This window comes from Ranitomeya variabilis, chromosome 5 (genome assembly GCF_051348905.1).
Source record: "Ranitomeya variabilis isolate aRanVar5 chromosome 5, aRanVar5.hap1, whole genome shotgun sequence".
NCBI lineage: Eukaryota > Metazoa > Chordata > Amphibia > Anura > Dendrobatidae > Ranitomeya > Ranitomeya variabilis.
The window spans coordinates 196330901-196344850 of record NC_135236.1 but is presented as its reverse complement, the minus strand read 5'-3'; the positions used below and the strand labels follow the sequence as shown (position 1 = coordinate 196344850).

General features: G+C 44.0%; 1 protein-coding gene across 1 annotated transcript in view; it reads right to left on the bottom strand.

Annotated features, from left to right (window-relative positions):
* SECISBP2L (SECIS binding protein 2 like) overlaps positions 1–13950 on the bottom strand; it is a 96183-nt gene that overhangs the window by 28513 nt on the left and 53720 nt on the right. The window contains exons 6-7 of the mRNA XM_077263711.1: positions 8129–8153; positions 1040–1152 (exon numbers count right to left, since the gene is read on the bottom strand). Of these exons, the coding sequence (XP_077119826.1) occupies positions 1040–1152; positions 8129–8153 (138 nt within the window). The remainder of the gene's footprint in view (positions 1–1039; positions 1153–8128; positions 8154–13950) is intronic.

Below are 13950 nucleotides of genomic sequence, written 5' to 3'. Positions count from 1 at the left end.
CAGCGGGTCACACGAGGCAGGAGCTGCGGCTAAAGCCTGTGCCCGCTGCTATAGAAATGAATATTCATTGCTTTGGCAGTGAATATTTATTTCTCTTATAGCATGCACAGTGTCAGCCTACAGCTGCCAGCTTCTAGCAGCTGCCGGGCTATCACGAGTGTGTGCTACATAACAGTTATGAATATTCACCTCTCTCCACTCCCACAGGGGTGGAGTGAATATTTATTACCTTAATGAGCAGGGACATGTGATCGCTCAGCCGCAGGAGCTGCTGGCACCGGAACAAGATGCTGCGAGGGCGTGCTGGGATGGTAAGTAGGATGGATTTTTTTTTTAATGCTTTTCTCATTGGGGCCATGCATATAAGGATAGGGGATAAGGAGCCATGCATACAAGGATGGAAATAAGAAACCATGCAGACAAGGATGGGGAAGAATAGGAATGAGGGGACAATGTATACCCGGCTTATACTCGAGTCAATAAGTATTCCAAGTTTTTCGTGGCAAAATTAGGCACCTCGGTTTATACGAGTATATTCATATGAAAAAAACCCCAAAAAAAACCTTCTACAGGAAGGTGCCAGCCATGGCACTTGCGCTGCAGCATAATCACATGTTTACTGTGTTGTTAATAAATGTGCTTGAGGTTATCCTGAGGAGTATAAAACAAAAAAGAAAACGGCACCCTCCACGCCTGTGCAGTAGCAGCTGTGTATATAGAGGCGATCGCCAATAGCTGTGACTGCGCAGGCGGCGCCATCTTGCTTGTTGAAGAAAATCCTGACACTGTCTGTAGGTTATGATGCACAATCCTGCTGACAGGTTCCTTTTAACGGGAATTACATTTTGTTTGCCATTTTAACATACTAGCTTCTAGGAGCAAAAATGGGAAATTCTGCTTTAATATCGGGCAGTATTCTAGCGCTAACACTACTGCTGTGCTAATGTAAAATATAAAAGAAAAATTAAAATGCTTTCATGCATCTTATGTGCACAGAGTTTAAAGAAGAAAAAAATAAGTACATCTGTTAATATGTTACCTGAGCATTATTTCGCAATTCAGCTTGTCTCCCACCCCTTGAGAAAGCTTGACTTTTTTCGTTCCAGGGTCTTTTCTGAGTACCCTGGGATGCTACATTGGCCCAACTCCCTCCTGCATATAGATACAGAAAAGTCAAATATGTTATTAATTATCATCACAATTGTTATATCATAGACTCCTGTTTATATTTTCCACTCAAAATATAATTGTCATTCATTTGAAGAGCTGCAGACCATTTTTGTTCTGCATTTATGGAATATTTGTTTGTGTCAACTTACGGAGATTTTGGAATTTTTTAGCTGTGATGGCTTTTGTTACAAAAACGACAATAGAAAAGTGATTACATACTAGTAATTTGATTTTTCCGAAATCCATGACAGCACCTGAAAGAGCAGGATCTGCCCTATTACAAGCCAGGAAGGCAAGAGCAAAAACTCACAAGGCAACTCCGACTTCTGCCTTTAACCTCTTCACCACCCAGCCTGTTTTCACCTTCATGACCAGGCCACATTTTTCAATTTTGAGCAGTGTCACTTTATGAGGTAGTAATACTAGAACACTTCAAAAAAGCCCATTGATTCAGAGACTGTTTTTTGGGACATGTTGTACTTTATGTTGGGCTACGTGCCCATGACCAGTTACTACTAGCGTTCTGGACGCAGCATATGTTCGCTGCATTGTACAGTACAAGCTAAGTGGATGGGAATAATAGAAATCTCATACTCCCTGTGCGGTTTTACGCTGTATAACCCTTTCAATACGCAGACCATTTTTATATTTGAGTTTTGTTTTTTTTGCTCCCCTTCTTCCCAGAGTCGTATCTTTTTTATTTTTCCGTCAATATGGCCATGTGAGGGCTTTTTTTTGTGGGACAAGTTATACATTTGAACAACACCAATGATTTTACCGTATCATGTACTGGAAAACGGAAAAAAAATCCAAGTGAGGTGAAATTGCAAAAAAAAGTGCAATTCCACAACTGTTTTTGTTTTTTTTTTTTTCCCATGTTCACTAAATGCTAAAACTGACATGCCATTATGATTCTCCAGGTCATTACGAGTTTGTAGATACCAAACAAGTATAGTTCTTTTATGTGGTGAAAAAAACAACAACAAATATATTAAAAAATTGCATCATTTTCAGAGACCCACAGCGTATCTATATTTTGGGATCTGGGGCTGGGTGAGGAATTATTTTTTGTGTGCTGAGCTGACGCTTCTATTGATACCATATTAGGGTAGATACGATCTTTTGATCCCCCGTTATTGCATTTTAATGCAATGCAGCGGTGACCAAAAAAAACATTCTGTAGTTTTGACTTTTTTTTTTTTTCACTTCGCCGTTTGGATTAACTATTTTTATATCTTGATATATCGGGCGATTCTGAATGCGGTGATACCAGATATCTTTGTTTATTTTTTTTAATGGTTTTATTTTGAATGGGGGATGATTTTAACTTTATTTTTTTTAAAAATTGGAATATTTAAAAAAAAAATTTTTTTTAAACTTTACACTTGCTTCAATAGTCTCCATGAGACCAGAAACTGCGATCATCTGATCGCTTGTGCTACACACAGCTGCCCTGCTCCGAGTAGCACAAATGCTCACTTGCTATGACCGCTGGGCATGTGTTGTGTAATTTCTCCTGACTACACAGATACTGTTTGGGCGCACAACAGGGCTTTGAGGGGAAGGAGTGACATTTGACTTTTGGAAAGCAAAATTGTCTGCAATAATTAGTGGGCACCATGTCACGTTGAGCTGTGAAAATTAAACATGATAAACACTTCCTGATAATTTCATTTTCCTGAAACCCACTGCAGCACCTAAGTGGGATCCGCCTCCACCACTGGACAGGAGGACCAAGAGCACAAAATAAAAAAGGCAACTCACTTCCTACTTAACCCCTTTACCCCCAAGGGTGGTTTGCACGTTAATGACCAGGCCAATTCTTACAATTCTGACCACTGTCCCTTTATGAGGTTATAACTCTAGAACGCTTCAACGGATCCTGATGATTCTGACACTGTTTTCTCGTGACATATTGTACGTCATGATAGTGGTAAAATTTCTTTGACATTACCTGCGTTTATTTGTGAAAAAAACGGAAATTTGGCGAAAATGTCGCAATTTTTCAACTTTGAATTTTTATGCAATTAAATCACAGAGATGTCACACAAAATACTTAATAAGTAACATTTCCCACATGTCTACTTTACATCAGCACAATTTTGGAACCAAAATTTTTTTGTTAGGGAGTTATAAGGGTTAAAAGTTGACCAGCAATTTCTCATTTTTACAACACCATTTGTTTTTTTTAGGGACCATATCTCATTTGAAGTCATTTTGAGGGGTCGATATGATAGAAAATAACCAAGTGTTGACACTATTCTAAAAACTGCTCCCATCAAGGTTCTCAAAACCACATTCAAGAAGTTTATTAACCCTTCAGGTGTTTCACAGGAATTTTTGGAATGTTTAAATAAAAATGAACATTTAACTTTTTTTCACAAAAAATTTACTTCAGCTCCAATTTGTTTTATTTTACCAAGGGTAACAGGAAAAAATGGACCCCAAAACTTGTTGTACAATTTGTCCTGAGTACGCCGATACCCCATATGTGGGGATAAACCACTGTTTGGGCGCATGGCAGAGCTCGGAAGCGAAGGAGCGCCATTTGACTTTTCAATGCAAAATTGGCTGGAATTGAGATGGGTTGCCATGTTGCGTTTGGAGAGCCCCTGATGTGCCTAAACATTGAAACCCCCCAAAAGTGACACCATTGTGAAAAGTAGACCCCCTAAGGAACTCATCTAGATGTGTTGTGAGAGCTTTGAACCCCCAAGTGTTTCACTACAGTTTATAACGCAGAACCGTGAAAATAAAAATTCTTTTTTTCCCCACAAAAATTATTTTTTAGCCCCCAGTTTTGTATTTTTCCAAGGGTAACAGTTGAAATTGGACCCCAAAAGTTGTTGTCCAATGTGTCCTGAGTACGTTGATACCTCATATGTTGGGGTTAACCCCTGTTTGGGCGCACGGGAGAGCTCGGAATGGAAGGAACAGTGTTTTACTTTTTCAACGCAGAATTGGCTGGAATTGAGATCGGACGCCATGTCGCGTTTGGAGAGCCCCTGATGTGCCTAAACAGTGGAAGCCCCCCAATTATAACTCAAACCCTAATACAAACACATCCCTAACCCTAATCCCAACGGTAACCCTAACCACACCCCTAACCCTGACACACCCCTAACCCTAATCCCAACCCTATTCCCAACCGTAAATGTAATCCAAACCCTAACCCTAACTTTAGCCCCAACCCTAACCCTAACTTTAGCCCCAACCCTAACTGTAGCCTTAACCCTAGCCCCAACCCTAACCCTAGCCCTAACCCTAGCCCTAACCCTAACAGGAAAATAGAAATAAATACATTTTTTAAATTTTTTAATTTTTCGCTAACTAAGGGGGTGATGAAGGGGGGTTTGATTTACTTTTATAGCGGGTTTTTTAGCGGATTTTTATGATTGGCAGCCGTCACACACTGAAAGACGCTTTTTATTGCAAAAAATATTTTTTGCGTTACCACATTTTGAGAGCTATAATTTTTCCATATTTTGGTCCACAGAGTCATGTGAGGTCTTGTTTTTTGCGGGACGAGTTGACGTTTTTATTGCTAACATTTTCGGGCACGTGACATTTTTTGATCGCTTTTTATTCCAATTTTTGTGAGGCAGAATGACCAAAAACCAGCTATTCATGAATTTCTTTTGGGGGTGGCGTTTATGCCGTTCCGCGTTTGGTAAAATTGATAAAGCAGTTTTATTCTTCGGGTCAGTACGATTACAGCGATACCTCATTTATATCATTATTTTTATGTTTTGGCGCTTTTATACGATAAAAACTATTTTATAGAAAAAAAGAATTATTTTTGCATCGCTTTATTCTGAGGACTATAACTTTTTTATTTTTTCTTTGATGATGCTATATGGCAGCTCGTTTTTTGCGGGACAAGATGACGTTTTCAGCGGTACCATGGTTATTTATATCCGTCTTTTTGATCGCGTGTTATTCCACTTTTTGTTTGGCAATATGATAATAAAGCGTTGTTTTTTGCTTCGTTTTTTTGTGGTTTTTTTTGCGGGGTTCACTGAAGGGGTTAACTAGTGGGACAGTTTTATAGGTCGGGTCGTTACGGACGCGGCGATACAAAATATGTGTACTTTTATTGTTTGTTTTTTTATTTAGATAAAGAAATGTATTTATAGGAACAATATTTTTTTGGGGGGATTTTTTTTTATTTATTTTTTTTACACATGTGAATATATATATATTTTTTTTATACTATAACATTGCCCCAGTGGGGGCATCATGTTATAGTGTAAGATCGCCGATCTGACACTTTGCTGTGCACTGTGTCAGATCGGCGATCTGAAGTGCACAGATCCAGGCTTCCCGGCGCCTGCTTTGAGCAGGTGCCGTGAAGCCACCTCCCTGCAGGACCCGGATGCCGCGGACATCTTAGATCCGTGCCTGCTGCAGGGAGGAGGAGGTTAGAGACCCTCAGAGCAACGCGATCACATCGCGTTGCTCCGGGGGTCTCAGGGAAGCACGCAGGGAGCCCCCTCCCTGCGCAATGCTTCCCTATACCGCCGAAACACTGCGATCATGTTTGATCGCAGTGTGCCGGGGGCGGTCCGTGACCGCTCCTGGCACAGTGCCGGATGTCAGCTCCGATATAGTTACATAGTTATTAAGGTTGAAGGAAGACTTTAAGTCCATCTATTTCAACCCATAGCCTAACCTAACATGCCCTAACATGTTGATCCAGAGGAAGGCAAAAAAAACCCATGTGGCAGCTGACACCCGGCTGTGCTCCCCCCGTGAGCGCGGCCGATCGCATATGACGTACTATCCCGTCGGTGGTCTTACGGGCCCACCCCACCTCGACGGGATAGTACGTCAGATGTCAGAAAGGGGTTAAATGTGGTCCAATGTGACTTCCAAGAAGTCAAGTAAGAGTCACCCAAATTATAATCATTTTTGTTATTATTTATACAATCACTCAAGCCCATTCTTCATTGGGCGAAGGGAAGATTGAGAACCACCACCAATCATAAGCCACAGGGAGAGAATAAATCGTGCTCCCTTCCCATCAAAGGATTCCTTGGTCATAGTCTGGCCACAGGTCCAACACCAAGCATGACGCAGTAGGCACTGGAGGCATGAATTCTAAAGTTCCCGTGACTAATACAACCCCTGGTAAAAATTATGGAATCACCGGCCTTGGAGGATGTTCATTCAGTTAAATTTTGTAGAAAAAAAAGCAGATCACAGACATGGCACAAAACTAAAGTCACTTCAAATGGCAACTTTCTGGCTTTAAGAAACACTAAAAGAAATCAAGAACAAAAAATGTGGTAGTCAGTAATGGTTACTTTTTTTAACCAAGCATAGGTGAAAAATTATGGAGTCCCTAAATTCTGAGGAAAAAATTATGGAAAATTTTCATACCCAAAAATAACACCTGCATCAAATTAGATCTAATCATTAGTCTGCATTTAACCCCTTTACACCCAAGGGTGGTTTACACGTTAATGACTGGGCCAATTTTTACAATTCTGACCACTGTCCCTTTATGAGGTTATAACTCTGGAACGCTTCAACGGATCCTGATGACTCTGACAATGTTTTCTCGTGACATATTGTACTTCATGATAGTGGTAAAATTTCTTTGATATTACCTGCGTTTATTTGTGAAAAAAAACGGAAATTTGGAGAAAATGTTGAAAATTCCACAATTTTGCAACTTTGAATTTTTATGCCCTTAAAGGGAACCCGTCACCCTCCTCAGGCGTTTGTAACTAAAAGAGCCAACTTGTGCAGCACAAATGCTGCATTCTGACAAGGTGGCTCTTAGTTATGATGCCTGCACATGCTGAAATAAACGTTTATAAAATGTGCCCCCTCATACAGTGAAACCGTCCCGGAGGTGGGACTTTCCTTCCAAATCAGACGCAGCACAGCAGTCACTCCGGGCCTGTGCGCGCGCCCGGCGCTGACTCCTCTTGCAGCATTATCATCCCCGGCACCTGCACATTCATTTTTTTTTTTTTTGTTGGGCATGCACAGTTGCGCTGCCCTTCGTACTTACAGCGCAGGCGTCCGGGAATGCTAATGAAGAGGAGGCGGCGCCCACAGGTTTTTTTTTTTTCTCTTTTCTTATGAACAATCCACATTTATTCTTGAACAAAAAAACCAACATTTATCCAAATGTAATCATGTCATCACACACACTGCACATATGGTACATACCAGCCTGTCTCCTCATCAATTGGTCTAGACTCCTGCAGTTAAAAAGGACCTTTGGTGACATCATAAGTCTTAAAGCGCTTTGGAATATGTTGGCGCTATATAAATAAGGATTATTATTACCCTCATAATAGAAATACTGGAGGCCCCTAAAAGAGTTGGGGCCCTGAGAAATTGACCAGTTTGTCCCCCCTTCCACCCAACACCAACCCTGCATACCAACGTATCTCCTCTTTAGTTCCTCTGGACTCCTGCAGTTAAAGGACTTTTGATAACATTATGGGTCATAGAACTGGGATGTCACCAAAGGTACTTAAGCAGTTTTAACCTCGAAATATAAATGCGGGGGTCCCCTAAGAGACTGGAGGCCCTGGGACAATGACCAGTTTGCCCACCCCCAATACACCGGTCCTGACTGTAATAAGGGCTTATTTTTGGAGTATGTCTTATATTTCAAGCATACTCCAAAAATCCTGCAAAAATCACGCTAGATCTTATTTTCGAGAAAACACTGTACTAACCTACAGACTCCCTGAAGCCAACCAATGTGGCTGAACTTCTTGTTGTCAACTTTTGTAAAATGCCCACCACAACAAAAAAGAAAAATTCCAATATCTCCAAGGAGTAAACAACCAAAATTTTGGCTGCTGCTCAAGCTGCTGATGTATTAATGTACGACACATGTCTCGAGACTGAACATTTTAGAAAGGCATTTTAGTACACTAAAACCAATTCTATGCAACTTATGTGAAACCAAGAAAAAAAATTATAGTGTTACCTGTACAGACAGCCACTTCAGCAACCTGGAAATAAGATTAAATATAATTTTTATTAAAAATGGAAGTCAATAATATTTCAGGTGTGATTTAGTTAATGTCTTATAGGTGTATACACTTACCTTCCTTTCTTTAGGAGGAGAAGGTCAACTTTCACATGAAAGTAAAAGGTGACTTGCATTAATAAAGATGTGCTGCATTAAGTCAACTTTTACTTTCATGTGCACCTTGAAAAGTGTATAATCATGTTTCCTCCATATAATGTTTCATATACCCTAGTCACTTGACTGTAATATTATTTATTATTAGGTTCATATATTATTATAACACTTCGCACTTTTTTTTTTTGCACATTTTTGTTTGGAGCCTAAATCTTTCTTGGGAGGATATATACCAACTCTTTTTCTAGGAGTGTATATCTCCTAAAGACATTTGAATGCTGCCGACGTCCATACTGTTTCATTTGCCCGTTTGCTACCTTTTTAATGAGATACCCTTTGTATGTAAAGATTTTTTGGCAAATCATTTTTAAATATATTTAATAAAATATTTCATATTCTAAGTTTCTTTTGTTGATGCTTCTTTATCCCTTTACATGATTTGGCATGTTGTATTATTTTATTATCCCATTTAATAAATGTACTATTTACGATGACTAATTTTTTTGGAGAGACCGAGTGGCCCATGCAAAAGCACAGAGATAAGTGTGATAATAATTTGAGTGTTGGAACAAAAAACAACAATGCAAGTCTATGGATCCACAGAAAAAAAAAAAAAAGAAAAAACGGACAGCACTCGTATGCAATTTGAGTGATGACCGTTTTTCATGGTCTGGTAGACAAAAGGATGGCTGAAAAGTTTTTTTTCTCATAAAACTACAACCTAGTATAGTTTTTCTTGAACATAAGGTAAAAAATAAAACCGATGCCTGAATGACACTTTCCGCAGTCTCTGGCATTATAGGACTATTTGGTGCACAGTTTTAACTGCGCATGCACTTGGCCAGCGCTGTGAAAAAAGTAGGAGGGCTACAGAGTAACCCGAAAATGGTCTATCCACATGATGCAGCTTCACCCCAGATACATCCAATAAACACCATTTAGAGCCAAGTTGACAGTACACTGCATTCAAAATTATTATGCAAATTGGATTTGTAAGTGTCATAAAGATGTAATTTTTGTTTTCAAATAAAGTCATGGATGGCATTGTGTCTCAGGGTCTTTAGATCACCAAATAAACTCCTGTGATAAGTAGCTTTCCAGGTGAGCTCAATTAAAGAAGGGCTGCTGCTACTTCTACTACAAAGACACTCCACATTATTAAGCAGGACACAGGTTTCAAACAATATGGGAAATTAAACTAATCTCTCTGTTGCTGAAAAGCATCAAATAGTTCAAATGCCTTTGAAAAGGTATGAAAAGAGCACAGAGGGGTTCGTGGAGATAAAGGCATAATGAGGAACTTTTCTACCAGACAAATGTATCAGCTTAAGAGACCATCTGATAATATGCCATTACAAAGCAGAAAACAGGTATTTGAAGCTGCTGGAGTGCCTGGAAACCTCAAGGTGTAGGATCCTTCAGAAGTTTGCAGTTGTGCACACACTTACTATTCAGCCACCCCTAAACAGAAACTGTTGCAGTGGGCCCAGACATACATGAAGACTCATTGTAAAACAGTCGTGTTTACAGATGAGTGTCATGCAACCTTGGATGGACCAGTTGGATGGTGTAGTAGATGGACATCATGTATCAACAAGGCTGCGATGTCAGCAAGGAAGTAGCAGAGTCATGTTTTCGGCCAAAAACCTGGAGAAAGAGGTGAAGGCCCCTTGAGGGTACGTTGTCACGATGAGCTTTTGTGAGTTTTTGAAAGTGAGTGCAGAAAATCTGCACTAAGGCTGGTTTCACACTTGCGTTTTTATCTGCATGCGTTTTTTTAAAAAACGCATGTGTGAAAAAACGCATGTAAACGCGGTAAAAAGGAGATTTTTGTGTACTCACCGTAAAATCTTTTTCTCCGAGTCATCATTGGGGGACACAGGACGAATGGGTGTTATGCTGCTGCCACCAGGAGGACACTAAGTTAAACACACACAAAAGATTAACTCCTCCCCTGCAGTATACACCCACAGGCTGGACAATCCAGAGCCAGTTCGGTAACAAAGCAGTAGGAGTAAGCCAGTTAACAAACAGAAAACATGTCATAGTCAAAACACAGACTGAAAAGAACAATTGAGCCAACTAGGCTAACAGGGAGGGTGCTGTGTCCCCCAATGATGACTCGGAGAAAAAGATTTTACGGTGAGTACACAAAAATCTCCTTTTCTCCTACGTATCATTGGGGGACACAGGACGAATGGGACGTCCCAAAGCAGTCCCTGGGTGGGTCACCAGAAGTTATAAATGCTGAGCGAGCCTACAAACTACAGATGAGACACAGCCGCTTGTAGGATTCGCCTACCGACGGAAGCGTCTGCCGAAGCCTGAAAGTGCACCTGGTAGTGCTTCGTGAACGTATGTAGACTGGACCATGTAGCAGCCTTGCAGACCTGTGCTGCCGATGCCTGGTGCCGGATGGCCCAGGACGCGCCGACTGACCGGGTAGAATGAGCCTTGATCCCCGGAGGTGCGGCGTGACCCTTGACACGGTAGGACTCTTGGATGGCGGAACGAATCCACTTGGCAATGGAGGCCTTGGAAGCGGGTAGTCCCTTCCGTGGCCCCTTCGGAAGAACAAACAAGGCGTCTGACCTACGGAGAGACGCAGTCCTGGAGACGTAACGTCTGAGACCCCTCACTAAGTCCAGAGTGTGGAGCGCCCTTTCCGTGCGGTGGGAAGGAGCAGGGCACAGTGAGGGAAGGACAATCTCCTCATTAAGATGGAAGGAGGAAACGACCTTCGGAAGAAAAGTCGGACATGTCCGCAGAACCACCTTGTCCTGGTGGAACACGAGGAAAGGAGGTCGGCACGACAGAGCTGCCAGCTCAGAGACACGTCTAATAGACGTGACAGCCACGAGGAAGGCAATCTTCCAAGACAAGAACAGCAAAGACACTTCATGCAAGGGCTCAAAGGGGGGCTCTTGAAGAGCACAGAGAACTAGGTTCAGGTCCCATGGTTCCAAGGGCATCTTGTAAGGCGGAGCCATATGAGAAACACCCTGGATGAAGGTCCTGACCTGCAATCTGTTTGCAATCTTTCTCTGAAAAAGAACCGAGAGAGCAGAAATTTGGCCCTTAAGAGAGCTGAGAGCAAGACCAAGTCTACGCCTGATTGGAGGAATTCCAAAATGTGAGGGATAGAAAAACGGAGGGGGAAACGTCCCCGCTTCCTGCACCAGGCGAAGTATGCCTTCCAGGCGCGGTGGTAGATGCGCATAGAAGAAGGCTTGCGTGCGCGGAGCATGGTAGATATCACCGTCTGGGGCAACCCCTTCTGCCTCAGTACCCAGGACTCAACGGCCACACCGTTAAACACAGGGCCTCTGAGTTCGGGTGGTAAATGGGCCCTTGAGACAGGAGGTCTGCACGACTCGGCAGCCTCCAAGGTACGTCTGAGACCAGTTGAACCATCTCGGCATACCATGTCCTGCGCGGCCAGTCCGGAGCGATGAGAAGTACTGGGATCCGTTCTGCCTTGATCTTCCTGATCACCTTTGTCAGAAGAGGAATTGGGGGAAAGATGTATGGGAGTCTGAAACCCTGCCATGAGAGGACGAGAGCGTCGGCTCCGAAGGCTGAGGGGTCGTGAGACCTGGCCATGAAGACGGGAACCTGGCAATTGAGGCGAGATGCCATTAGGTCCACGTCCGGGGTCCCCCATCGAGAGCATATCTGGTGAAAGATTGCGGGATGGAGAGACCACTCTCCGGGATCGAGGCTGTGGCGACTGAGAAAGTCCGCTTCCCAGTTTTCCACGCCTGGGATAAAAACTGCTGAGAGTATGGAATGATGTGTCTCGGCCCAGCGGAGAATTAGCGTCACCTCGACCATGGCCGCCTTGCTACGAGTGCCCCCTTGGCGGTTGATGTAGGCTACCGCAGTGGCGTTGTCGGACTGGACTCTGACCGCACGGCCGGAGAGGAACGGCTGAAAATGATGGAGAGCCAGTCTGATTGCCCGAATCTCTAGGATATTGATGGGCAGCTGGGACTCCTGCGGAGACCAGCGACCCTGAGTCGAGTGGCGCTGGAACACTGCTCCCCAGCCGAAGAGACTGGCGTCCGTTGTGACAACCAGCCAGTGCACCGGAAGGAAAGACTTCCCCCGAGTCAGGGAGGACCTCTTGGTCCACCACCTGAGGGACTGTCTGATTGGGCGAGAGAGAAGGAGACGGCGGTCGAGCGAGGCGGGATTCCTGTCCCATACTGCCAGAATGGCGTGTTGTAAGGGACGGAGGTGAAAAACCGCAAAGGGCACTGCCTCCATTGCCGCCACCATCCTGCCGAGTACCCTCATGGAGAAGCGTAGGGAGTGAGAGCGAGGTTGAGTAAGCTTCCGGACTTCTCTCTGAAGAGTGGATACCTTTTCCGGAGGCAAAAGTACTAGACCCTGAGAGGAGTCTAAGATCATTCCCAGGTAGGATATGGTTTGGGCCGGGACTGGGGAAGATTTTTTGAAATTGATTTTCCAGCCCAGGCGCAAAAAGGTATTTATAGTGACGTCTACCGCTTCTGAACAGGACCGGAAAGAGGGGCCTTTTATGAGGATGTCGTCCAAGTAGGGCAACACCACTATGCCTCGAGCATGTAGAACGGCCACGGCAGCTGCCATGACCTTGGTGAACACCCGAGGAGCAGTGGCCAGCCCGAAAGGTAGGGCGACAAACTGAAAATGGTGCCCCTGGACCGCGAAGCGGAGGAAGCGCTGATGAGACGGTAGGATGGGAATGTGCAAGTAAGCGTCTTGAACATCTAGAGATGCAAGGAACTCGCCCTCTTCCAGAGAGGCAATTACCGAGCGGAGGGACTCCATACGGAATTGACGTACACGGACGTACTTGTTGAGGAGCTTGAGGTCCAATATTGGACGTACTGAGCCGTCCTTCTTTGGTACAATGAAAAGATTGGAATAGAAACCTTGGTACCTCTCGTTCTGAGGTACCGGGATGATGACCCCGTCTTCCCATAGCGATCTTATGGCCTGAAAATACTGACGGACCCTTGCTCTGGGAGGAGGGGACTGGAAGAAACGAGATGGGGGAAGAGAGACAAACTCTATCTTGTAACCGAAGGATACCAGTTCGCGGACCCATCGGTCGGGAACTACCGAGAGCCACGCGTCCCGAAAGAAGAGTAGGCGGCCGCCAACTCTGTCGGTGTCCTTTGGCGTCTGCCAAGAGTCATTGAGGTGGAGACCTGTTAGGTCTGGGCCCCCTGGACCCCTGTTGTCTGGGTCTGCCTCTCCAAGAGGGAGAAGGTTTGTAAGATGGCTGGGAGGTTCTGTCCTTGCGCTGACCTCTCCCGGCGCCGGGTGGCGCGGAGGGAGGATTGGACCAATTGGAGCCGAAACGGAAATATCCGCCTCGGCCCTGTTGGTTGCGAAAGGGGCGAAAGGTCCGTTGCTGGGGAAGGAATTTGCTCTTTCCCCCTGTGGAGTCTGCGATTATTTTATCTAGTTTGTCCCCAAAAAGGCGTTCGCCCTGGTATGGAAGGGACGTGAGAGATTTTTTGGATCCTGAGTCCGCTTTCCAGTCCCTGAGCCAAAGGGATCTGCGGATCGTGACAGCATTGGCCGCTGCCTGTGAGGCACAGTTGGCCGCGTCTAAGGATGCGGAAACTACAAAGTCCCCCGCTCTGGCAATCTGAGTGGCCAGGTGTGAA